At 44.5% G+C, this 27,294-nt stretch overlaps 1 protein-coding gene across 1 annotated transcript; it reads right to left on the bottom strand.

The window, feature by feature from the left end:
• Positions 1-556: 556 nt before the first annotated feature.
• LOC105891668 (DNA polymerase epsilon, catalytic subunit) lies at positions 557-25,926 on the bottom strand. Its single transcript, XM_031570959.2, has 48 exons — positions 25,830-25,926; positions 25,519-25,654; positions 25,256-25,336; positions 24,837-24,881; positions 24,651-24,743; positions 24,251-24,405; positions 23,841-23,985; positions 23,676-23,756; positions 23,403-23,510; positions 23,051-23,161; positions 22,850-22,935; positions 22,634-22,753; positions 22,271-22,403; positions 21,254-21,367; positions 20,543-20,755; positions 20,295-20,402; positions 19,895-20,023; positions 19,625-19,727; positions 18,563-18,709; positions 17,738-17,883; positions 17,279-17,427; positions 16,833-16,925; positions 16,417-16,561; positions 16,150-16,307; positions 15,583-15,778; positions 15,109-15,323; positions 14,870-14,972; positions 14,318-14,530; positions 13,990-14,175; positions 13,377-13,589; positions 12,961-13,104; positions 12,666-12,806; positions 12,038-12,191; positions 11,679-11,785; positions 11,043-11,219; positions 10,167-10,390; positions 9,620-9,840; positions 6,922-7,126; positions 6,349-6,522; positions 5,637-5,762; positions 5,399-5,531; positions 4,826-5,039; positions 3,856-3,987; positions 3,161-3,354; positions 2,063-2,263; positions 1,228-1,353; positions 812-901; positions 557-675 (listed from the first exon to the last, which is right to left on the bottom strand). The coding sequence occupies exons 1-48, from the start codon at positions 25,889-25,891 to the stop codon at positions 565-567; spliced, it is 6,861 nt and encodes a 2,286-aa protein (XP_031426819.1). The 5' UTR covers positions 25,892-25,926; the 3' UTR covers positions 557-564.
• Between the last annotated feature and the right edge of the window lie 1,368 nt (positions 25,927-27,294).

Genomic DNA, 27,294 nt, shown 5'->3' with positions numbered 1-27,294 from the left:
TTCTTCAGAGGGGGAAAAACAGTGTGTCGCTCCAAACAGACTGCCTGGCGATGAACAGACTGTGAGCAGAGGCCAAACGAGAACACAGATGACCTTATAAAAGCTGTCAGCTGTTCAGGAAATTACTTAGAAACATTAGAGAACAATTACCCACCAGTGAAACCACATTTGTCTTTTTATGGGGCCTCTCACCAGGGGATCAATAGACTACTATGGTTGCGCAGACAGGACAGGACAGGCAAGAACAGATCGTCATTCTACATGCTCAAAAATTATATGAAAAAAATATTTATTGACAAAAAAGACATTACAACCACACACCTTCAAGAAAAATCCATTATTCATTTCAGAGACCTTATTTATAAAACTATCTTCATTCAGCAATGTTTTATCTCCGAATGCGAACCAATGCCTCACTTGGTCATGCATTCCATATCATTTCTCCATGTCGTACTATTTACAGGCTGTGCACATTAACAATAATAATGTCTGCAAAACTAGACACTGATGGTGACAGAAGCCGGTTGGGCACAAATCAGCTTCCATTCATTGGGGTTTAGCCACTCAGGCCAGCTGAGGAGTCATGAGGAGCAGCCAGTCGATGGTCTCCTGCAGGAACCCCATCTTGTAATGGGCCGCGATATTCCGGAACACTCCGATCTGCTCGGAGAAGCTCTAGACAGGGAGGAAGCAGAGGAATCAACGAGACATCCGGACTTGCAGGAGATCTTGGTGATAACGCAGTTGAAATTCAATCAGTAGGCGGCGTAAGTGTAAGAGTGTTAGATGTTAGATGCGATAAGCCACAGACCTTGATGGAGAACGTGAGGCTGAAATCGCCAGCGCAACGGCAGTACAGAGGCATGTTGGCCTCCTTCACCCCTTTGCATTTAGTGCACGCCTGACGAGAGAGAGGTGGGTCGACAGGGTCATCATTATAATAATAATAATGGATTTTATTTATTTAGCACACTTTAAAATACAAAGAAGTCTCAATGTGCTTGACAGGGTTAAACAATCAATTACAGTAATAAGAAAAGTAATAAAAAAAACGCTCAAGTCAGAACAAAAAATTAGGATAATATAAAATTAAAATAAATAATAAATTAAATTAAAAGAATTGATAAAATCATAGTGAATAGAAGAATAAGTACATCAAACAGAACAATTAGAAGAAAACAAGGTGTGTGTAGGACATATCAGGCAACGTGTGTGTGTGTCTCTCACCAGGTCCTGTAGGGTGTAGCTCATCAGCTTCTTCTGAAGGGCGGCCACCAGCGCCATCTCTATGGAGTCCGTGTCGTACTGGGCCTGGCAGTTGGAGCAGAACCACTGGGGCAGAACTGTGCCGTCCTGCAGAAAGAACCAACAATTAAAATATGCAGTTACACAATATGATTATGAAGAAGCACCCAAACAAGTACCACAAGAGAACAGAACATGTACACGATATACACAATTAAGGATTGGTTGGATGGCCGTTCAGTTTTCCTCTGAGTTTCTTTGAGAGTCTTTGGAGTCTGGTTGTTTCAGCCCATCGTTTGTATACCACAGGCATACATTGCTTTTTTTTAGTATGATGAAACATAAAAGGCCTCAAATACAACTTCCTGTTCATGAAAATCTATAAATATATATTATGTATAAAATCTGATATAAATGGTCCCAATTTCAGCATCACAGCCCTTTACACAAGGTGGTGTTATAAATTCTTAATGCTCTTTTTCCGTCACTCACCCCACAGCTCACGGACTCTCACAGTTCTCAAATTGATGGCTGTTTTAATATAATATAATATTTTACAGCTTTCAGCAATATTTGCATGTAGTCTTTGAGGTTTTTGTCAGCGACTGTGAGCTTTAAACTAGCCATAAAGACATTTTTGTTTTAAAGACTGAATCACATTTGCTTCTGAGTAGGCATGAACCAGCCCACCCTGCCCCTTTCAGTTGTTCATCCTGGCAGTGCGTTTTATGTGCCTCTACTTTGTAAAGAAAAAAAATACAACATAAAAATAACTCTTGGACAGAAGCAAAGGGTAGGACACACGTGTTCTACTGACCTGTGCCATGGAAGGGTCCTTGCAGAGGTCAAGGTCGCGGCAGAAGTTGCAGTGGTGGCAGATGACCTCCGGCAGGACATACGATTGGCACGGGTCACGGAACTGGGCGTCCTCCGAGAACTCGCCCACATCCACCAGCCGCAGCAGGTCTCGCTTCAGCTTGTTCACCTGGTTCACGATGTTTGCATCCAACGACAGCACCTGAAGGGGAGGATACACTTCAGTATAACACAGAGAACCGCACCCACAGAGAAACACTGCTTTATTCATAGATCTTTTACCTGGGCACAAGCAATAAACACTTACTCTTTGTACATAAAAAAATATATCTTCGCTGCTCTTCCAAATTTACTTAAGCCCCCTGAAGCACGAATTTGCAACTTTAGAACTATCCTAACTAGTAGTCGACCGATATGGGTTTTTCAGTGGCCGATGCCGATGCCTACTGTAGGACAGAGGATGGTCGATATGTAATGCTGATATCAATGTTTTTTTTTTTTTTTTTTTTTTTGCATCTGATAAAATACAACAACAATGATAACAAATGAGACAGAAATTTGCTTAACCTACATTGTTATTGTCTGCATTGTCTCTGTTTGTTTAATTTGATCTGCACTCTGTCTGCAGCGCCCTTATTTAAAATAGACTCATGTAACTACTCAACTATATCAACTATTCTTGTATTTTCTGTTAAACACAGTATGTGTGCACATGTGGTTTGAAGACAGATGGGCGATGAAGGTAGTATTGTAGAATGTAATACTAAATGTCTTGTATATGGTGGCTAAACGTTGCCAAAATTACGTCTAGCAGATAAAAAAATGGCATAGTTAATACGTTTTAACAACCTTTAAGACGAAAGGCCAAAACAGCACAATTAGAACATTTTTATCGACCGTTATAAGACAAAAGGCTGATATAACTTTGAATTTTTATAACTCTATCACGTGAAAATTAATCGGTCACCACTAATCCTATAACAACTATTATTGTGAAGGGCTTTATCTCTGGAGGTACATCCTAAGGAGAATGCATGTATGTAATATGAGGTAGAACTGTATGAAAAGGGTTTCTAGTGCCAGGAGGTCAGAGGTTCACCTGACAGACGTATTTGATGAACTCCAGGGCAGGGTTGTGGAGGGGCAGGTGGGAGCCGGGCAGCACAGGGAACATCTCCGAGGGCAGGGTCATGTTCCGTGTGCCCATCACCTTCTTCTGGATCTTCTGCGTGATGGTGAAGAAGTTCTGGGTCAGCTCGCCAGAGATGTACTCCTGAGAGAAGCTGATCATGCCTGGGGGGGTCAGCAAGAGGAACTACAGGTTCACTTTACAGCTGATCATGCCTGGGGGGGTCAGCAAGAGGAACTACAGGTTCACTTTACAGCTGATCATGCCTGGGGGGGGCGGGGGGTCAGCAAGAAGAACTACAGGTTCACTTTACATCAGCTATACAGTTACAAAATTCAAATTACAATGTTCACTAAAAATGACGTGAAAAGAAAACAGATTTTGAATATTTTTCCTGTGTCCGGATAAACTGTTCAAATTAATGTTTATATATGAAGGGACTATATGTAAAGCCCTGTTGGCTCAGTGCTTTGTAATATGTTTGCTCATTTTCAAAGGAATACAAAAGCCATATGCAGAGTAGCATTAAAAGTATTTATACCCCCCCCCCCCCCCACACACACACACACTTTCTTCTGTGAAGCGCATTGTGTTGCCTCTTGGTCTGAAATGTGTCGTAAAAATAAAGTTTGATTTGATTTGATTTGTGAAGGATCCTGTCTCACCAGGGAGGGAGCTGCCGTCTCCTGCTGCCTGCTGGGAAGCCTGACTTCCGCCCCGCCTCTTAATGGGAGTGGCCCCGGGAGCGTTTCGCCGTAGCTCCTCCCTCATGCTGTGATAGACAGCTGCAATATAAGCTGCAGAGGACAAATCATCACATAACAGACCAGTGTACCAGATGACATCCAAATAGTTGACATCAACACACAGCTGATATCAGTGAAGGAGACAACAAACCTACAGAAAAAAATGAGCAAACACTGAAAAGGCAACTGAATCTTTTTAAATGTTCACTCCGCAAAATAAGAAACTTCACATACATCACACCAAACCAAAATTCAGTAATGAACAGCAGATATTTTGGTTTGGTTTAGATCCATTCCCATGTTGGGTGCAAGAGCGGGAGAGATGCTGTCTAAACAGCAGGGTCATAACATGCTTAGAGTGGAGTTGAAACAAACAGCAGGGTCATAACATGCTTAGAGTAGAGTTGAAACAATAAGGAGGATTATAACATCCTTAGAGTAGAGTTGAAACAATAAGGAGGATCATAACATGCTTAGAGTAGAGTTGAAACAATAAGGAGGATTATAACATCCTTAGAGTAGAGTTACAGCAGGGTCATAACATGCTTAGAGTAGAGTTTAAACAAACAGCAGGGTCATAACATGCTTAGTGTAGAGTTGAAACAATAAGGAGGATCATAACATGCTTAGAGTAGAGTTGAAACAATAAGGAGGATTATAACATGCTTAGAGTAGAGTTGAAACAAACAGCAGGGTCATAACATTCTTAGAGTGGAGTTGAAACAAACAGCAGGGTCATAACATGCTTAGTGTAGAGTTGAAACAAACAGCAGGATCATAACATGCTTAGTGTAGAGTTGAAACAATAAGGAGGATCATAACATGCTTAGAGTAGAGTTGAAACAATAAGGAGGATTATAACATGCTTAGAGTAGAGTTGAAACATTACCGGAGATGATCATGAGGAAGTACTTCTGACAGGAGGCCGTTTGGGGAAGATACTGCATGACGTTCCAGCTGCTCTCAATCAGGTCCTCAACATTGTCTTCACCATCACCGCCCTCCCCCTCTCGCCCAGCCACTTCGTCTTCGTCATCTTCGTCCTCACTGCCCTCCTCTTCAGACCCATCGCCCTTTTCCTTTTTCTTCTTGCCGGTGCCATTCTGCACACAAACCATCTCATTCAGGCACAAACCAGTTCATTCAGGCACAAACCAGTTCATTCAGGCACAAACCAGCTCATTCAGGCACAAACCAGTTTATTCTGCACACAAACCAGCTCATTCACACACAAACCAGTTCATTCACACACAAACCAGTTCATTCAGGCACAAACCAGCTCATTCTTCACACAAACCAGCTCCATACCTGTTTGTAAGGTAGTTGCTACGACACCATCAGTGAAGTGGACTTTAACGGACTACACAGGGCTATGTTTGCTAATGTAGGTGGGGCTGGGTTATTACAGTTGAATTCGTAGGAGCAGCAGTGTAGTATTATGAACATGAACATGAACATCTACCTCTCCGCAGAGGACGCTTGAGGGCAGCTTTCCCTTCACTCCTCCGTGATTGGCTGGATCCATCCACAGCAGGAACTCCCAGCAGCGCGAGAAGGTGAGCGAGAGAGAGTGGAAGATCTCCCGTGAGTGGATGCTAAAGCAATGTTTCAGAGATGGGGTCAGTGAAAACACATTTAACTCCTTTCATATAACTCCATATACGGCAAAGATCTAGAAATAGGTTCTTGGCACTTCTGACCTGTTAGTGATGTACTCGACATAGGCGATTGCATCATCAATGTGACGTTTCTTGGTGCAGAGGATGAGCCGGTTGAAGTTCCCATAGACTACATTGGAGCCCAGACGCTTGAACTCAGCAACCAATCTAGAAAGTGTGAGTTACAGTTACGTACAAATCCATCTTATAGAAAAATGTATGCAAACACACACAAACACACACACACACACTTCATAGTGCTTTATCATAATGCAGCATTTATCTTTACGTTTTAGCAGATATGTTAAGCCACTTCCTCCCATGAACTTGAATGGACAGCATGGCGGCACAGCATGACAACAAATAACCAACCAAGAGGAGTGGCCATTAACGGAGCGCACACACTTAATGCAGGTCTGAAAACATAAGCTTCCATTATAAGTCGGGTGAAGTTGAATTAGGGCTATAGGCCAGGCAAAGTAACCCATTTTGGAGCCAAAAATAGAATTAATTTACTTTTCATGGGTACTTTCATTGTGTAAAGTTTCATTTTGATAGGAGTAAAGGAAAAAATTACATTTTTGAGGTGTATTTTTGCCATGCATTATGTCATCTCAGATTGATCAGAATTAAACATATTTCCTCAACTAGGATTTCTTAGGACTTTTAGAAATGATCTATGCTGAAATTTTTTATTTTACAATTAGTCTGTCGTAAAACGCTACTTTGCCTGGACTACTATGTTGGCACTCACTGCAGGAAGATCTTCTTCATCATGTTGTTCAGGGTGCGGTGCAGGGCTGGGTCATAGAGCAGGGAGCTGGGCGATCGCAGCCAGCGGTAGAAGTGCATCACCTGGTTGTCGGCGTAAACGTTGTTGTACTGCGTGATCTCTCGCACCCAGCCAACAACCATGCTCTTCAGGATCCTGTCAAAGGAGTCGGCGAACGCCAGTTAGAGAGATAGAGAGGGGGCGACAGTGGTACAGAGGTAGAGAAGTCGTATAGTAATCAGAAGGTTGCTAGTTCAATTCCCTGTCGAAGCGTCCTTGAGCAAGACCCTGAACCCCTAATTGCTCCTGATGTGCAGTGTGCCATCAGTGTAAATGTAAAATGTGTATACCTTGTAAGTCGCTTTGGATAAAAGCGTCTGCTAAATGACTAAATGTAAATGTAAATGTAAGATAGATTCGCAGCTCGTTTAAAAAGGGGGCTGGAAGTGAAATGATTACTAAAAAAAGTAACACGACAGCTGACACTAACAGTAAAGTTTCAGGGTCGTGTACGTTTAGAGGACATTAAAGCGAGCGCCAATGGGAGGGGCCAACCTGAACGTGTTGGAGCAGAGGGCCGTCTCGTCGTAGCTGGCCACGGCATTGGCTGCTTGGTTGCCACTCATCATGTCCTCCAGAGAGGAGTGCTGGATGACGTCGAAGCTCACGCCCATGCTGGCGCCGCCCTCCATGTCGTTGACGTGCTGCGACTGCAGGATGGTGTTGACCGCCAGACTCTGGATGTCCAGCTCCACACACACTATTACAAATCATTAGAAATATGGATTATTTACAACCAGTGGCGGTTAGTGGTTTTTTGGGGGCACAGTTTTCGTGTGGGGTTGGGGGGGGGGGGGTTAACAAACCTCATAGTGTAAGCAGCTAAAAAAACAACCAACATAAACATACGTGAAAATAAATGTTGCCCTCCTTTCCTGCTGGCAAGCTAAAATTGCCGACATGGAAACGAGGTTGAAAAATGAATTGCTTGAAAACAACGGTGGAACGAGCTACCAGAGCACTACCAGAGCAGGGGAGTCCCTCTATACCTTTAAGAAGCTCTTGAAGACCCAACTCCTCAGAGAGCACCTCCCTTCTTAACTTGCACTTCTACTAGTACTTAACTTGCACTTACATTTCTGCACTTTTTTTCTATTTCTTATGTAAAGTAGTATTTATTTATTGTTACACTAGGTCTCTATTGCTCGTAGCTTGACTTTTCTCTCCCTTGTAAATCGCTTTGGACAAAAGCGTCTGCTAAATGAATAAATGTAAATGTAAATGCAAAAAGTCTTAAAATACAAAAATGAACTCGGCACTGATATGTGTAGCATATGAGGTATTCTGTGCTAGAAAATGTTGTGAAAAGTTTCATGATAGCCCTGCGCTCAGGGAGGAAGACCACATTCCTCTCCGTTTGGATCTGAAAACAGCTTCCACTGTTCACACTGTGTGGCGGACAGCAGACACAAACAGGGAGTGGGAACGTGCAAACTATTGTGTGTGTGTGTGTGTGCATGTGTGTGTGTGTGTGTGTGCATGTGTGTGTGCATGTGTGTGTGCATGTGTGTGCGCGTGTGTGTGCGCGTGTGTGTGTGTGTGTGTGTGTCTGTGTAAGGGAGAAAGAAAGGCATTGTGTGAGTGAGTGAGTATTAAAGTGAAATGGTAGATCACATAATTTCTCATTCTACGGTGATTTCCCACACAGACGTGTCTGTGTCTGTATGTTCGTGTCTGTGCGTTCGTGACAGTGTCTATGCATGTATGTTCATGTTTGTGTGTGTGTATGCGTGTTTGTTTGTTTGTGTGTGTGTGTGTGTGTGTGTGTGTGTGTGTGTGTGTGTGTGTGTGTGTGTGTGTGTGTGTGTGTGTGTGTGTGTTTGCATGCGTGTCTCCTCTCAGTAGTAATCATTGGTCTCATTCCCTCCCATCCTGTAGTGATATAATCTTCAGGAAATGTCTTTTTCAGACCCACTGAGACACACAATTGAAAAGACATCCTGGCATTCCCACATGACACACACACACACACACACACACACATTTATCCCAGATCTGTTAAAAATAAACATCTGCAGATACACAGATAAGACACACATTCACACACTCACTATGTCTCAGTCTTCCTCAAACAGAAAACTCACACTTGTGTGAAATGAACCAAATGCAATTTGGAACCAATTTTTAACGAATGTTAACATGACTACCAGGCGTGCTGCACAAGTAAACATTTTTAACCTATATTTATTACGCACAATTGAATTAATTTTAAAGTTTAACATGTTTATGTAGATTTTTCTTCTCTGGACAACTGGAAGAGGGTGGAGCCCACTGTTCACACACACACACACACACACACACACACACACACACACACACACACACACACACACACACACACACACACACACACACACACACACACGAAAGCACAGCTAAACTTAACGCATTACAGGGTAGGGCTGAACGATTAATTGCATTTGCGATTTAATCGCGATATGATAGAACGCGATTTTCTAACCGCAACGTTCGCGATTAAAAAACGTGGTCTAAAAACAACAAAAATTATTATTTTTTTTTAATTTTTTTTTAGATGGTACATTTCGCACACAGTGTTTAAAAAGTGCATGCCTAGTGTTTATACTTAAAATTACTTTTTTTAAATTACTTAAATGCACAGTGGCAAAGCCACCAATTTGTTGTTCTTGTTTCTGTAATGAGCAGTTAAATAAAAATGTAAAATGTGGGAAAGAATATTTTACACTAAATGTATCTAATATTGTGTTGGTCATATTTAAATCATTCATTACGTTTTGTTGGGGGAAAAAAGAGGATAAAAAAAAAAAAATCGCATATCGAATCGCAATCGCAATATTTTGGTAAAAAAATCGCAATTAGATTATTTTCCCAAATCGTTCAGCCCTAATTATTTTCCCAAATCGTTCAGCCCTATTACAGGGGGATTCCTGGCTCAGAAAGAAAAAAAGTGTATGGAATGACATCCATACTTGTCTGTTCTTTTGATGTCTATATTGATGCTTAGTTGAGTGTGTTGCTTCTGTTTTTCTATTTGATTTTTCATAAAATGATCTAATTGTTTTGTTTCTGTTTTCTATTTGTTTTGATATTTAATTTTATTGTGATTTAATTGTACAGCACTTTGGTCAGCGTGAGCTGTTTTTAAATGTGCTTCATAAATACATTTGACTTGACTTGACATGGAGATTAAAACCCTAAAACCCCGAAGCCCCACCTGTGGAGTAGCAGCCCTGGCCGTTGATCTCCACGGAGGCCCGGTCATCGCTCTCCATCACCAGGCGGCTGTCGTCCGCCTCCTTGCCCCCCAGGTCGGGCCGGGCGGTGGGCGAGAGCCAGAGCAGGTGGTTGTGCTTGCGCAGGTGGCGGGCCAGAAACAGGTCCGAGCCGAAGATGGACACGTCGTGTGGCAGGTTGCCCACGGGCAGATGGTAGTACCTGGACACGAGGTAGAAAGAGACAGGTGAGCTGGAGAAAAGCAGGTTTGGACTAAAAAAATAGCCAGACAATGCTCTTGTCAATACTGACAAGAATTTGTTTTTACAAAACTGGGGCACCGACAACCAGAGTCAAGAAACTGCCTTCGAAAAATACATGAATGAGTTTATTTCCACAAAACTAATTCTGCACACATTCTCCTGTCTTCGGTCCCCAGAGGTTCTTCTGAGGTACGTGCACACTGAAGAGGCCCTCGAGGACAAGGACAGACATATTCGAGACACTAAACGGAGGTAAGGGCGTGAGGAAGGCCGAGGGTTGCCCACCTGGCCATGTCAAAGGCCTGCGAGAGGCAGCTGTCCAGGTTGAGGTAGTGTCGGATCATGCGGCGGGCGCCGTGGCGCTGCCAGTCCAGCACGCTGTAGCTGATCTCGTCGGGCACGTGCACCGGTACCACCGGGAACTCCTCCAGCACCCCCATGCCCGCCGCCAGACGCCGCAGCTCCCAGTTGGACTGCACCGCAATCAGAGTGGGGCCACGCCGCTCCTCCTACACACACACACACACACACACGACACACACACAGACACACACACAGACACACACACAGACACACACACAGACACACACACACACACACACACACACACACACACACACACACACACACACACACACACACACACACACACACACACACACACACAAACAGACTTTACTGCCATTGCCAAATCAATAGACTTTTGAAAATCCCACTCACTATACATTCTTAAAGCAATACTGCCTAAAGTCCAGTCCAGTCAGGTCCTTGAGGTAAACAAAAACCCTAATCGGAATGAAAGTAGGTACCTTGTAGTTAAGGAGTGTGCGCTGATCGTAATGAAAGTAAGCACCTTGTAGTTGAGGAGTATGCGCTGATCGTAATGAAAGTAAGCACCTTGTAGTTAAGGAGTGTGTGCTGATCGTAATGAAAGTAAGCACCTTGTAGTTAAGGAGTGTGCGCTGATCGTAATGAAAGTAAGCACCTTGTAGTTAAGGAGTGTGCGCTGATCGTAATGAAAGTAAGCACCTTGTAGTTAAGGAGTGTGCGCTGATCGTAATGAAAGTAAGCACCTTGTAGTTAAGGAGTGTGCGCTGATCGTAATGAAAGTAGGTACCTTGTAGTTAAGGAGTGTGCGCTGATCGTAATGAAAGTAGGTACCTTGTAGTTGAGGAGTATGCGCTGCACGGCTCTGTAGATGGCCTTCACGTCGCTCTCGGCCCGCACCTCAAACTGGTGCTTCTCCGGGGGCAGCAGCTCCTCGCTGGTCTTCTCCAGCAGGGCGGCGCGCTCCGTCCCGTACACGTTGCCCAGGTTGGGCATCTGGTTACTGCGCACCTGCAGCCGAGGGCCCAAAGGGGACACAGAGATGAGCGAGAGACAGACATCCCTTTAGCCGAGGGCCGAGGGGGACACAGAGATGAGCGAGAGACAGACAGCCGAGGGCCCAAAGGGGACACAGAGATGAGCGAGTGACAGACATCCCTTTAGCCGAGGGCCGAGGGGGACACAGAGATGAGCGAGTGACAGACATCCCTTTAGCCGAGGGCCGAGGGGGACACAGAGATGAGCGAGAGACAGACATCCCTTTACACAACGCATCTTCAGGGGTGTGTGTCTCTACAAAGAATGTCCACAAAAAGAGACAAAACTGTGTCTCCTGAGAACACGGCTACGAATTAAAAAACTCTGTGAAGACCAGCCCGTCTTTTCCCTTTACCTTTTGAGACACTTTTTGTGTGGCTAAATGTGTGGCCTTTGTGTCAGGGAGCGAGTAGAAAAGAGATGTTCTCTCACCGTGTCGAGCACAAACACGCTGGCCTTGCGCTGGGACGGAATAAAGAGGCCGAACAACCCCTTGTGTCCCTGGCTGTGGTGGTACAGGTAGATGTGCCGGACACTGCCTACAAGAGCACACAACAGCAGGGGAGTTATTTCAGCAAACACAGCTATTACTCTACAGCTAACACTCCTTATGTCATTCACATAGGGGAAGAGACTTCAGAGCAATAATAAAGACAAATCAGTAAAGTTCAAGAAGTAAGTAAGAACTACTTCACTTGAACAGTATTTCAGATCTAACGTTCAAGAAAGTAGTTTCACAAACACTTTCTAAAAAGACTTGCAGTATAATATGATTGGACAAAGTCCCTTACCAGGTTCCAGGTAGCTGAACTGAGCCAGCGACCTCATGTCCAGGTTCTCGAGGTCAAAGGTGTCGGCCTCTCGGCCGGCGAGGTCCCGCACGGCCTGCTTGTTGACCATGCACATACAGCCAAGCTGCACCAGCGCACGGAACAGCAGAGGAACCTGAACGAGGAGAACACACGGAACAGCAGAGGAACCTGAACGAGGAACAGCAGAGGAACCTAAACGAGGAGAACCGTCGGCACTCAGACCAAACCTGCAGTCCACTGCTACCACATTACAAGCATTGACTGGGTGCCATCACTGTCAAATGAGCTCAGCTGCTAACTCAGTACAAGTCTCTTTCATTACCTGCTTCACTATGATCACGTCCAGAGTCTGTCTATACGTTTACAAATGAACAGCATAGCAGAGGTTGGAGTGTTTCTGGTGACCCAAACGGATATTAAATGTCTAGGGGTCACTGGGGGTCACTAGGGGTCACTGGGGGGTCACTGGTCCATGACTAAAGCTTGTCTACTTCCTGAATAGACCAACCAGACGCCACCCTCTCTATGCATCTGCACAACAGACAGTACAGTACCTGGGTCTCATAAACTCCCTCTCTATGCATCTGCACAACAGACAGTACAGTACCTGAGTCTCATAAACTCCCTCGATGTCAGGAGCAGAGAGGTCTGCGTTGATCTCGTTGATGTGCTCCTGGTACATGTCTTCAGGAACCGTGTACTGGTAAAGGTAGCACACCACATTGGAGCGCGGGAGGATTCGGTTGACCTGCAAAAAAAAAAGAAAAAAAACAATATTTCAGAGACAGAACTTAATTTATTTTGGCATTGGATACATTGTCTTTTATGGTGTTATATATTATTATATATAGTTATTTATTCCCGGCTTTGAGGAAGGCAGACGCATTTTAGGTACAACAAACCTTTTTGTATGTTGGTCCTTCGTCCTGCTTCGGGATCCTCTGGTTGACATAGAACACCCTGGGGATGGTGAGCTTCATGCAGTGCAGGTCACTGCCGATCACGGCCCACAGCTTAAACAAGCCTGGGTGGCTGGTCTCTGCAACCTAAGAGGACAGGGGCAACAACACAGGGATCATTTAATACCTCAGAGAAGATGTTTTTAGATCATGTTCTTCACTGAGAAATACTTTTTCGCTCTTCCCTTTCATCCTCCATCCATCTGAACACTGGAGAACAGGCCCCTCATCATGTATGACTTTAATACGAAGACGCTTTGAAAAGTCTCTGGTGACTGTATGACAGGGTTTACACTCGAACACCCCAAAACAGTGTCCCCACCGCCCCCATGGGTCCTCTGATCACCGTGCCCTCTAACCTGTATGATCTGCCAGGGCATGTCCAGGATGCTACGCGCCGTCTTGCGGAGGAAGTTGCCCAGCGCTGTGGTCGGCCCGTCCCGGATCACACCGCCCCCTCCTGGCTGGGCCTCGCCATCTACGAGCCGTCGTTTCTTACGGCGCTCCTTCCTCTGCCGCAGCTGCAGCTCCCACTTCTTCTTGTGGTAGCGCAGCCACACCAGCAGCTCCTCCTGCATCGCACACACACACACACACACACACACACACACACACACACACACACACACACACACACACACACAGACACAGACACAGACACAGACACAGACACACACAGATCAGCCTAGATCAACCAACCACAGTGGGAAGACTGACGCAACATACAGACCGTTGCATCACACAACAGGTATATTGTTTTGGAGGCATAACAACTCTCTCAACGGACCTCCGACTATAAGATTCCAGATTCTTCAATCTAACTACACAAAACGAAAGTAAACCACAGACAAGGTAAACATGAGATGGCCCAAGGCTGACATACATCTAATCTACATGCACATGAGATGGCCGACACTGTGGGAGGTTGTGGGTTGATGACCACCCCACAGCCAAACTACATGGGTGTCCCACCTTGGAGGGCGGCGGGCCCAGGATCTCCCTCCAGGACTGCGTGAGCTCCAGCTCCTGGGACTCGGCCTGGCTGTCCTCGCCCTGGGAGACGCGCTTGCGCTTGGTGCTGATGAGGATGGCCGGCTGCAGGGGCCGCGGAGGCTTCCCAAAGTCCTCCATGTCATTGGCCTCGCCGGGCTGGACCACCTGAGACCGCAGGGGGGAAAGGCGTGTTAGTGCTTCACAAAAGAAACAGTGTGGGGGACAAAAAAAACCTCAAGTGCATGCTCCAGATAAAAATTCATGTTCGTGACACTACTGGGAAATACTCAAGAGTCACTGAGCTCACGTTCGGTAGCTGTCTCTTCCCCTCGCTGGTGAAGAGCTCGCTGATCTTCTTCTGCTTGAAGATGTCGTTCTTCTCCAGCAGCTTCTTGTGCAGCCAGTCCGGGTGGCGCACCCTGGGCACCGGGTTCTTCACCTGCTGGAGGGCCGCGGGGATGGTGATGATCTTCTGGATGGCGCTGCCCAGGCGCTCGATGTAGTAGTTCCAGTCGAGGATCTGTGGGGGATTAGGGAAGGCAAGGGGAATGTGACACAGGCAGGGTTTGTTCTATGGGTTTCAATCAAGACATCCTTTCAAATGACTGAAGTGTATGGGCCCAAAAGCATGCTCCTTGAGTAAGGATATATTCCTTGTCTGACTTCATTTAGTTTATTTTTTTTTAATTAGAATTTATATTTGAACCAATTGTATACCCCGCTACAGGATTGTGCCTATAATATACAATGTTTCAAATGTACCTATGCTGGTGTATATCAACATCATCGCTTTTCGTATACTTCTTTAGACAGCCTAGAGCAGTGGTACCTTAAGAGGGAGAGATATGACATAACTCACCGATCTAATGTCCAGGTCGTGAAGACCTGGCATCTTCAGCCATTTGCGCAGGAAATGCTTTTTGACTCCAGGTTCTGCCTGGAAGATGGCCAACGGTATGGCTCTGCAGACAGGACAAAAAGAGTTGCAGAGCAGTTCTGGGTTACAATGGATTTTATTATACATAAAGATACTGCTCAGTGTCGCTGTAGTCTGTGTGTGTGTGTGTGTGCGTGTGCGTGTGCGTGTGTACCCCTTACCTCTCAGTGACCGGCGAGCCTTCCGGTTTGCGTGAGATCACGTAACGACAACTCAGCCCCTTGTCCTTCACCATCTGGTCGCCCAGGAACTCGGCCAGGCGCTTGGCGGTGCTGATGGAGGTGGACTTCTGCTCGCCGTAGTCCTCCAGCTTACGGGACATGGAGCGGCTCTCCGAGATCAGCTCAAACAGCTCTGTGTCGGGCATGTTGGCCGCCTACAGAGAGGGATCACGGATGAAGGAGAAACTAAGATCATAAATCACTGAATACACCATATTAAAGTCTTCTTGTTATATATATATATATATATATATATATATATAGGTAGGGCATTCCCCTTAAAAAAAGTAGATTTAAATGATGAATTACCGAGAGAATAACAAATTGAGGGAGATGTACAGGCATTATGCAAGCATTTTACGCCCACGATTAAGATACTAACCCCAAGGTGCTAGCAGGATGTAGAGAACCCACCTTGCTGTAGAGAACGTCCAGCCAGTAGTCGGCCACTTTGGACACGGAGGCATAGACCTCCTCCAGAGTGGTGCCCTTCAGGAAGGCCTCGAACACAGAGGACTGGAAGATCTTGATGAGCTGCAGCTCTCCCCTACGCTTCACCTCAAAGCCCTTCAGCTCGGCCAGAGAGCCGTCCTCATTGAACACTGCATACCTAAGGAGGAGGTGCGAGGGAGGCAAAATAGCAGAGCTGTTAAAGGCACGTATCTGCGGCAAGCATCTCGGATTCTTTGAGGCAGTGGGGGGTTTAATACCCCGTTATCCTGGAATATAGGGTCAAGGAGTTATTTTACTAAAAGAACATGGAAGGACTGCCAAGTCTTTTTGCCAGGAAGTAGTCGTTATTTAGCCACTTTGTCACCTTAGTTTATCTGAAGAGAAATGTATTACTTCCCATACATTAACAGCAGCTCATCAAAATAAATCAGTTTGCTTCTACACAAAACACAGACATAGTGATCGCCAACATAAGTCCCCATCACAATAAACACAGTTCACAGAGTTCATATTGTTCTTTAAGCTTACCTTTTCTTCAGCTTCTTGCCCTCTTCTTTGGAGGCCGGCAGTATCATGGCCAAGTAAGGCCCGTCTACCTCAAAGAAGATGCTGTTCTCGGCACGCGTCTCATAGGTCAGATTGGCCGGGTCCACCAGCTCCTGGTACTGGTGATTGGTGAAGCCCTCCTATAAAACAAACAACCATTGAAAGCATGGTTAAGCCTTGAGGTGCTGACAACACTCATGTCTCTGCTCTTGTCTAACTAAAACACCATATATGACGAAGCCATCTTACTTTAACCATGATGTTAAGCATGGCTCCAGGATAGGAGATGGTGACCTTGGGTTTCTTCTCATTGGTTGATTTGAGGACAAAGTTCTCAGGAAAGGAGTTAGGCAGAACACACCAGATCCCATCAGTGTCCAACTCCAAAGGCCTCCTACAGGACCAGGAAGGGTCAGTGTCACAGGCTCAGTGTCATGGGATTACATGCATTACATTTCATTTAGTCATTTAGCAGACACTTTTATCCAAAGCGACGTACAAAGGAAAGAACAATCAAGCTACGAGCAATAGAGACCTAGTGTAACAATAAATACTACTTTACATGCCAATTTTGCCATGACAACGCTGGGCCGAAAGAGCATGTTAAGAGCCCTGGCCATCCAACTCCTGAGGTGCCCTCCAGACATACTGGATCAGTGACTTACCCGATCTGTTCAATAAGCTCTCTGGCCTGGGTGATGATGTTCGCTCCAGTGTAGCACACGATCCCCGCCATTTCCATGGAGTACCAGCGGGCTCTACAAAACGGAGGGAAGAAATGTTTCTATGGTTACAGACACGCCTCATCAGTGACACCGCTACTTTCAATCCTTCTTCTGTACTTTTCGTTGCATCATGTTGAACTGGGGGAATCACCAGTGTTAACTGAGCGCTGATCTAATTGGCTTAAAACAATATGGCGGGTGGAAACAGTGGAAAGCATAGTACTGGTATGCAAAACTGATGGAAACGGCCCTTTTTAAACGGCTTTTCGATTAAAACCACCTCATTTAACGACTGATCGGAGTGCAGCTCGTACCCTTTCCTCTTTTTAAATGGCCTTTGGATTAAAACCACCTCATTTAACGACTGATCGGCGCGCAGCTCGTACCCTTTCCTCATGACGTAGCCGTAGAAGGAGTTGAGGATGCATTTGTGGGCCAGCTGCAGGGACTCGTAGAGGATCTCCATGTTCTTGCAACGCTTCACCTCAGCGGCGTCCCCGCGGTCCTGCGCCTGGGACAGCTTCTTCTTCCACACCTTCAAAGGCAAACAGAGGACAGTTTGAGATCAGCTAGCGATCTTCCACACCTTCAAAGGAGAGTTTGAGATAAACAGAAAATCAGCTAGCAATTTGCGCCTAAAACGTTCGCTTCGTTCTGGCCTTTCTGTAGAACAGACTGATGGCCCAGTCATGAATGGCAGTATTCGGTCAATTCTTAAGGGATGAAACTTTAGATAGAAAAAGACAAAGGGGGATAAATATCTGCCGGGGATGAGGAAGGTCCGACTGATGTCGTTGTGGACGGACAAAATGTTTTTTTTAATTTTTTTTTTAAAAACAGGATACCTTGTGTAGGCCTTTGAACTCATAGCGGCGATCTCTGAAGGCTCGGACGGTGTCCACATAGAAAGAGTTCTCCCTCTGGCAGATGGTGGTGATCCTCGTCTCCAGCTTGGTGACGTGCACCTTCTTATACGCTTTCCTACAGTAATCTGAAGACAAAAAAAAGGACGAGGACAATACAGTTAGGCCACAAGTTCATCGAAAACATTCATTCATTCATTCATTCATTATAATCAACACACAGGTTTGTTTCATACAATTATGTAAAATACTGTAATGCGGTTTATATACGGTGTGGTTATTGGTCGGGAAAATACAGTACAATCAAAATAATCTTACTCTATTGACTCAACTAAACTATCTCACTATCACCTTTCACATGAGAGCATTGTAAGGAGTAAAGGCATGATGTGAGGAGACATATGCCATTTTTGCCAACAGAACACCCCTGTATTAACACTAAATATCACTCTCACACTTTCAAAGTCTAGGAGGTGCCACCGATTCATCACACAAAAAAAGGAGAACAGTGAAAGAGTGGGAGAGAGAGAGAGAGAGAGGGAGGGAGAAAGAGAGAGGGAGAAAGTGGGAGAGAGAGAGAGAGAGAGAGAGAGAGAGAGTGGTAAAGAGAGAGAGAGAGAGGTAAAGAGAGAGAGAGGGAGGGAGAGAGAGGTAAAGGAGAGAGAGAGAGAGAGAGAGAGAGAGAGAGAGAGAGAGAGAGAGAGAGGGAGGGAGAGAGAGGTAAAGAGAGAGAGTGGTAAAGAGAGAGAGAGTGGTAAAGAGAGAAAGAGGGAGAGAGAGAGAGAGAGGGCGAGGCAGGATCGTCACCTGCAAGACGTTTCTTCTCATGGCGGGCCTGCTCCTCTCGGTCCAGGCTGTGGAAGGCCCGCGGGGGGCCGTTGGGGAAGAAAGGAGGGAACTTCTCAGACTCCAGTTGCTGCTGGATGCGATGAAACTCACTGCGGCTCGCTGGCACTGCACAAGACACGCAAAAACACCTGATCTGAGTACAGATGAAACTCACTGCGGCTCGCTGGCACTGCACAAGACACGCAAAAACACCTGATCTGAGTACAGATGAAACTCACTGCGGCTCACTGGCACTGCACAAGACACGCAAAAACACCTGATCTGAGTACAGCTGAAACGCCAAACCAGGACTGCATTCACATGTTTACTAACAATACCACCAACGATACCACACTCAATACAGGAACATTCGATTTGAGATTAGTCATTTTTGGGTGTGATAACGTGTTATGTTATTTCCCATTTTCACGCATGCTAGTGGATATGGAAAATAAGTCCAGCTAATGTCCAACATTTTTTAGACCCAAGCCAAAACAGCCCTTACGCAGGAGTACATGGAGCTTCAGCTCTCCACACCTTAGCAGACGGTGTGAAAAGAGTAACATGAGCTGTCTGATAGCATCTGACCAGGCCCACATGTGCACATAGCAGGACATCTGAATGTTATGTCTTATCCTTTTCAATCGGTGGGTTGCTAGGCAACTTGAGATGGACCAACATATTGTATTTTCAGAGAGCTATCCGATAGCCGGCTAATTCACGTAGACCTCCCGTTTCCCAATTAAAAGATAACTTAATTGCATGCAAATACAATGTACGTAGTCATCAAAATCGGATCTGTTGCATTTATTGGATTATATCATACATGTAAAGATAGTCAATGATTCAATGAAAACCATGACAATGTATGTGCCCCGAGCGTCTAAAGAGCATTGCAGCATGTCCACCACTACTCACTCCAGGCATTAACCGGATAACCTAAATTATTGAAGCCTTCAGGAGGAGATCTCAATAATTCAAAGCTCATTTTCCAAAGATAATTAATATCAGACAGACGCTGCCTGGGTATAAATCACGTACTGATCTCTCCTCTCCACTGCCAGGCCATCTTCCGCTGGCAGTTGGCGCCCGGTTTGTTAAAGTCGCAGGCGGCACAGGTGGCCTCGTCCACCATGGCAGACGGCTGGCAGAGAGGAGGGAGAAGAACAAGAAACAAGAACACACTTATATGAACATCACATGAAAACATTTTTTTGAGATAGATTCAAAACTTGAATAAAATAATGTATGATTTTAAAACCTTTCAGTGTATAACCTTTTGTATGTAAAGTGAATGGCAGTGGTAGTTACCTGGAGGCGATTGGTCAGGATGATGTTGGGGTACATGGCCCCTACATCAAGATGGTAGATGAGAGGACATTCAATCCTGTTGGGCACCTCTTTCAAAGAGACCAGCTTCTTTTTGATCTCCTCACACACCTACAGAAGAGGCCATACATTATTATCTTTGTTGTCGGTTCAATTAATACACCAGCGATGTACAAAGAACAATTCCTACTGTTTTGCTTTTAAGACCATATCATATGGTCATCATAGCCATAACCATCATAACCACTACATCATAACAGTGATGATCAAGACATCACAGAAGCCAGCGGTTGGGTAAAGATAATAGTCAGTGTGTACACAGATCACTGCTGTTCTAGTTGACTATGAGGTGTTGAAAATAGCACTGAAGCACAAAGTTGACCTCATTGAAATTGGTGACTTGCTCCAGTGGTATATTCTCCTCTTCCTCAATAGCGTGACGAAGGGTTCTCTCAACCCTCTGAAGGAGGAAGTCAAAAGCAGCAGGGTTCTGTCCATATGAACAAAACAAACAAACACACAGAACCAAATTAGACTGAATAAGGAGGGATTATTCACTTTTAAAAGGCACTGCAAAATAAATGACTTCGGTAAAATCGATTTTTTCTTCTAAATACTACTTTGCCGTACCATTTTAAAGCGGCAGGGGATGTCACTACGGAAGACCCCAGACTCCAGGGCCTCCACATGACCTCCCACATAGGTCTCAGTGTCCATGACATGACCGTCGTTGGTCATCTTGTTGAACTCCTGCTCCTGCTTGTTGGGGAAGATGATGTTGGCATGGAAGGCCTGGACCATCAGCAGAGCCTCACACAGCGTTCCAGAGCCTTTACGCAAAACCTGCCATGCACACACACACACACACACACACACCAAAAGAAAGACAAGACAGTCAATGGTTGTCTGAATTATACTCTCTTGTTTCGCAATACAAACAAAACTCTGGCACACTCACTTAACTATGATAATGGACACAATAATCATATTATTTAAAAAAAAAAAAAAAAACTCAGATGTTGTCTGTGGTGCTTAACTGGATTAAGCTTCTCTCTCTCTCTCTGTGTGTGTGTGTGTGTGTGTGTGTGTGTGTGTGTGTGTGTGTGTGTGTGTGTGTGTGTGTGTGTGTATATGTGTGTGTGTGAGAGTGTGTGTGTGTGTGTGTGTGTGTGTGTGTGTGTGTGTGTGTGTGTGTGTGTGTGTGTGTGAGAGTGTGTGTGTGTGAGTGTGTGTGTGTGTGTGTGTGTGTGTGTGTGTGTGTGTGTGAGAGAGAGTGTGTGTGTGAGAGAGAGAGACAAAACATAAGTGGTTTCCATTAGGTGAGTGGTGCGGCATGATTACCTCATCCGGCTCCATAGGAATGATGGTGCACAGGGCGAAGATGAACGGGTGGACGTACTTCATGTACAGGTAATATGTGGCCACGGCGTCTGACACCGAGTACGTTGCCAGTGTCTGTGGGAAGAAGGATTTTCTTTCTTTTAAATTCATCTGGATTCCAGTCTTTGTAGGGTTTTAACATCAATCAATCGAATAAATATCACAGCTGTGTCCACTGCATTAGGTTTATTAATCTTCTACGGTGAAGTGCTCATCAGAGATACACTCATAGCTTGACCTTTCAGAACACTCATCATTCATAACATTATTATGGTGCCAACGACTGACTTTGGTTTTGATTAATGTATAGGTTTTCAAATATATATATGTATAGAAAGTGACTGAAGGGTGAAGGAATTATTATAAGAAGCAAGACTACTATATGGCTACAGTGTGATTCTCTGCCCGCCGGTACTCAAGAGTTGCTATAGTGCTCAGAGTTGCTATAGTGCTCAGGGTTGCTATGGTGCTCAGAGTTGCTATGGTGCTCAGAGTTGCTATGGTGCTCAGAGTTGCTATAATGCTCAGAGTTGCTATGGTGCTCAGAGTTGCTATAATGCTCAGAGTTGCTATGGTGCTCAGAGTTGCTATGGTGCTCAGAGTTGCTATAATGCTCAGAGTTGCTATGGTGCTCAGAGTTGCTATGGTGCTCAGAGTTGCTATGGTGGTCAGAGTTGCTATGGTGCTCAGGGTTGCTATGGTGCTCAGGGTTGCTATGGTGCTCAGAGTTGCTATGGTGGTCAGACTTGCTATGGTGGTCAGACTTGCTATGGTGCTCAGGGTTGCTATGGTGCTCAGGGTTGCTATAATGCTCAGAGTTGCTATAATGCTCAGAGTTGCTATGGTGCTCAGAGTTGCTATGGTGCTCAGAGTTGCTATGGTGCTCAGAGTTGCTATAATGCTCAGACTTGCTATGGTGCTCAGAGTTGCTATGGTGGTCAGACTTGTTATGGTGCTCAGAGTTGTTATGGTGCGCACCTGTGGCTGCTCGGTGGCCATGCGGCACATCTCCTCTGGGTCCAGCTCCACTGGGTCATAGCTCAGCTTGGCCTTCGCTGCCGCCTTTAGGTTGTGGCTCCCCACGGGCAGGTAGCTGTCTCTCTTGACCCACCTTGAAGTGAAGTGTGCACAGGGAATGTTTAGACTTTGGGTGAAGCTGATGTTCAAGATTGAATGGCTTTGGATACGTAATAAAAAAAAATAAACTTTTACTGAAAAGCCTCTTTTTTTAAAGCGTCTTGTGTTTAGTCCCAAACATGAACCCAGCAATAGAAAACTGCAGAGTTCCTACTACAGTATTCCCAAAGAGGACAAATGTGGTTCCTATGTGAGCGCACTCACCTGAGGCAGTCCATGTGTATGGCCTGGCTGGACTTGTATTCTCCCTGGTTGTCCTTCTGAAAGCCAATCTCCCTGTACATGTTCAGGCCATGGTGGGCAGCACGGGTCTCCACAAAGGGCCTGGAGGATTCAGAGACAAAACCTGCGGTGAGGAGCAGAAACCCCCCCAAGAACAGACAGCAAAACAATGTGGAGACACAGGCACGTCCGACTCACCAGTCGAAGAAGTCCCCGTTGTACGTGACAAAGATGTTGGGCTGCGTCTCATGGATGTGTTCAAACCACCGCTGAATGAGCGCGGCCTGGACAAAAAGGAGAACAGCTATCAGACCAAACCAGCAATCTTGACGACAGCTTTTGGTCAGCTTTTACCTCAAAGACGTACACAAGTCCCATAGGTAAACTCCCCATACTTACTTCATCTGGCTCATTGAACACTGTAAATGGTCCCTCGTACTCTGGTTTAGGGGTGAACTCAAAATCCGCAATGTCCTCAGAGACGATTTCTTTGTTTGTAATGAGAAAGCCCTGACAAAACAGAGGATAAGGTGGAGGATAAGACAATAGAGAACAGTAAATAGATGCCATTGGCAGATATATGAAATAAAACGTTTCGTTCCATTTTCAAGATGGCATGCAAGTAACTTGTTATATTTTTCTATTAATGGTAAGAGTACTGTTCCATTGCAACCATGCAATCTAACCATCAAATGCAAATCAAAAAGTCAGCATCACAAAAAAATTCAACAGAACCGTGCAGCGTGCTAACCTGTCCATCAATCATGTATGACATCATCATGATTTGGTCGGTCTCCGCATCAGGGAACTTGAGTGGAAGTTTGGTCGTCTCTATATCAAAAGCCAGCACAACTGGATCCTGCAGAACATGACAGTGTGAACACACAGCTATGCAAAACTTGTAACTGAGTGAACGGTGAGAAGTGGAAACTCAACTACAAGTTAGTTTTGTGTGTGTGTGGTCTGCCAAATCGTAACAAATTATGACAGCAGGGGTGAAAAGTTGGTAATCACAGCGACTCACCGGTCGCTCTACAAGGTCGTCCCTTCGCACGATCTCAGGAGGGTAGGCACTGCCACGGTAACGGACATTGTACCAGTGAGCCTGGAAAAGAACAGACATGCCAATTAGAGGGGACCGGCATGCAATGATTACAACCGTGTTCGCAGTAAATACTACAGCCTTTACCACATGGATTTGCAGGTCGATGGACAAGCGGACATGGTAGGGGACATCATATTCCCTCATGTCCACTAGATTATCCATCTGATCTGCCATCTTCTTGGACGGTCCATCCTCCTCCCCGGTCATAATGTTTCCTCCAACCAATGCACTGAGCATCAAAAGAAACACACCAGTAATTACTTTTCCTGATGCATAACTGCCACAGTAAAGACTATTAAGAAGAAGCCCCTTCCAACTCGATCTCAACAAAAGCCTAGAAAGAAGTTTTTTTTTATGATTTTTATTTAGTTTTTATGATTATTGGGCCTTCCAATAGTTTAGGTCTTTGAATTAGACCATATTATGTTTGGAATAGTGCTTAAATTGCATTCCTGAAGGACTGGAATTAAAAAAATAAAAGTATTGGTACATACCTGGACAGCATGCTTGTATACGTCTCATTGGACTTCTCTTTTTCTCGGTTCTTGCGAATAGCTGGGGAGAGTTCTCGTTTGACCTTCATAAGATCATCTACCGTGTTGAATGACAGCTTGATATAATTTCTCTTCAGTCCCACCAGATGGTTTGGCTGCAAAGTGGAAGTGATAGGGAAACAACGGGTATTAGGGATGGTCAAACCATTTCAATATTTTTCACTCTGAAAAATTAAAACATTGAACATTTTGCTCTGTACATACAATAAATATCCTGCATAACAATTTAGTATTTTCAAAATCAATATTTTCATCACAGTTTGAATGTGGTGCACTGCTAACTTGAATAACACGCACAAATAGCGAGATCACTCATAGCTGTCGAGGAGTGCTCTCTTACCAGGTCCAAGTCTTCCTTGGAGCAGACTTCCAGCTTTGCCACTTTCCCCTGAAACTTCTTTGACAGGAATGAGATGACCTCCCTCTCACAATTCTGAAAAAAATAATAAAAAAAAAGTCATCATACCAGTTCAGGTTGATGCACTAACTAAAGTAAAGTATTTTGTTGATTTCCAAACAGACGTACCTTTCTGGTAGCGACATAGAAGTATGGCTTAAATGGGAGGGCGACCTGTAAGGAGGCATTATGTTTGTTTACACAAGGCTTATACCAGAAGAATTTAAAAACAGAGAGAATTTCTGTATGATCTTTTTCAGCACACTCATTGAAAGTAGCGCTCTACTCACCTTAAACCTGCTTCCATCCTCACACACACACACACACACACACACACTCATTGAAAGTAGCGCTCTACTCACCTTAAACCTGCTTCCATCCTCACACACACACACACACACACACACACACACACACACACACACACACACACTCATTGAAAGTAGCGCTCTACTCACCTTAAACCTGCTTCCATCCTCACACACACACACACACACACACACACACACACACACACACACACACACTGAAAGTAGCGCTCTACTCACCTTAAACCTGCTTCCATCCTCCTGGATGAAGTAATAGTCGACAACACTCATCATCCTCTTGTCATCATCCAATATTTCTGTCTATGGTGGTCACAAACAACCCCATGAACATCGATGGTTAATATACAGAACATCTTTCCATCATGCCTACTACAGTATAGTACAGTACTAGAGTTGAAGTATATCCAACTCAATGTCATTGTGTTCTACAAACAAATCAAATGATTAGGCACAGGAGACATGGGGATGCGCATGACACATACCGGGTGCATGTTAATCAACCAGCCCGTTTTCTCCCCCGGATCTTTCATCCTTTCGAAGCCGAAGCGGGTGTCCATCTCGTCTGTGAACTGACTGCGCTCCAGCCGTTTGACGGCTGACTGTCCGGACATGTCATCCCTTGAGGACGCAGGAGGACACAGTCAAACACAGTGAACAATGTACGCAGACAAAATGGATCATTATCAATTGTTTGCCACAAAAATGGCATCAACAAATTATTACATTATCAACAACAATAAAATCATAATTTAGTCCAAAGTAAGTGTAGCAAGAGCGTTGCCATGAAACTTACTGTTGGTTTTCCTGGTCCTTTCCTCTGTCCGATCTGTATTTTCCACTGTTTTGTAGAACCATCTTCGACGTCGGCAAATGTCTCTACTTAAAGTTTATTGGTGTGGGACTACAAAACACAACTATATCAAACAGAGCTATTGCTATCTAAATTGGTAGTTAGCGTAAGGAGGATAAGTATATATCCTAAATAAGTTACCTAACTGAAAAGCTAACTAGCTAGCTGTAAGTTACTTGTGGTGGTCAACTGTCTTGCGACAGCCACTCAGCTACCACAAGATAACACAAACAGTTCAAACCTTGCTTCGGTTCTGGTTTTGGTTTGCGGAAATAGTTTTGAATGGCGTTTCTCCAGTTCCGAAGAACATATTTGCACAAAGAGCACTGTTTTCTGTGGCTAAATAACACATCGAAATGTTATAGCCATTGTCAGTTCACTTGATGTTGACAATACTCATGCAACGAAGTCAGAATTTGGCGCGTTCTCTACAGTTGCCGCGAGAAAAGCAGACAACTTCCGCGAGGGTAACTTAACCCCGCCCACATCTCCTTTTTTGGACAGACAGCAGCCTCTATTCTTTCTCTGATCCCATGGGAGTATTCCAAGTAGCCTACGTGGTTTAGTGACAAACCTGGATAAGTTAACTCAAGAGTAATAGAAGAACCGAATAGCTTCATTCTCCTAACAAAACAAAGCCACAGAGCTTTTCTTTTAACCTACTACTTAGTCTGAGTTAACTTACCCAGGTTTGTCACTAAACCACGCTACTTGGAATACAGTAGCGTGCTTGGAATCCAGTAATGACACATATCAGGACAAAACTTGAATATATTGTGTGTCAGTAACGAATGACTCAAAACTTTCCTGACCCCATTGATTAACAATTGCAGGTGTGACAAACTTTAAAATCTATTCTATAAGAATAAAAAAGGCATTTGTTGTGAACGTTTGAATGTTTAGAATAGTGGTTTGGTTCTGTTTTGTTTGGATGCTTATTAATCATGTGAAGACTGTAAGCATTACAGGCACAAATCCTGATCGTTTTTAACCAGACCAGTCGCAAAAGCTTCTTAACATTTTCTGAAAAATTAACAGAAATTATTGGACACCTTTATTAGACCTGTATTGTGTGGATTAAAGAATTGTTTATATTGGGTTATTATGCGGAGAGTTATAGGACAATACTCTTTCTGATTTTTTGTTGTTGTGTTAAACATGAAGAACCATTCACTTGATGTAAACAACTCCAATACGATGGAGCCATGTCAAGCACCATTTAAGAACCTTTATTTTATATTTGTCATTAAGAATATTAATATCTTTTTCGTTAAGAACCAATGACTTAATGTAAAGTTTCGACACAAAGTCATGGTTCTTCATGGAACCATTTAACCATTGGAGTGGATGACGTCAAACCAACTATGCAACATAGAGATTTATATTCCTCATGTGCCACAAGGCTTGT

Source organism: Clupea harengus, chromosome 7 (genome assembly GCF_900700415.2).
Source record: "Clupea harengus chromosome 7, Ch_v2.0.2, whole genome shotgun sequence".
NCBI lineage: Eukaryota > Metazoa > Chordata > Actinopteri > Clupeiformes > Clupeidae > Clupea > Clupea harengus.
This window is presented reverse-complemented; position numbering and strand designations above follow the sequence as displayed.

Coding starts and splice junctions, on each gene's coding strand:
- LOC105891668 (XM_031570959.2), bottom strand. CDS start 25,891: ATGGTTCTACAAAACAGTGGAAAATACAGATCGGACAGAGGAAAGGAC. Junction 16,926..17,278: donor GGCTACGTCATGAGGAAAGG/GTACGAGCTGCG, acceptor TCCGTTTTGTAG/AGCCCGCTGGTACTCCATGG. Junction 5,763..6,348: donor ATGAAGAAGATCTTCCTGCA/GTGAGTGCCAAC, acceptor CACACTTTCTAG/ATTGGTTGCTGAGTTCAAGC.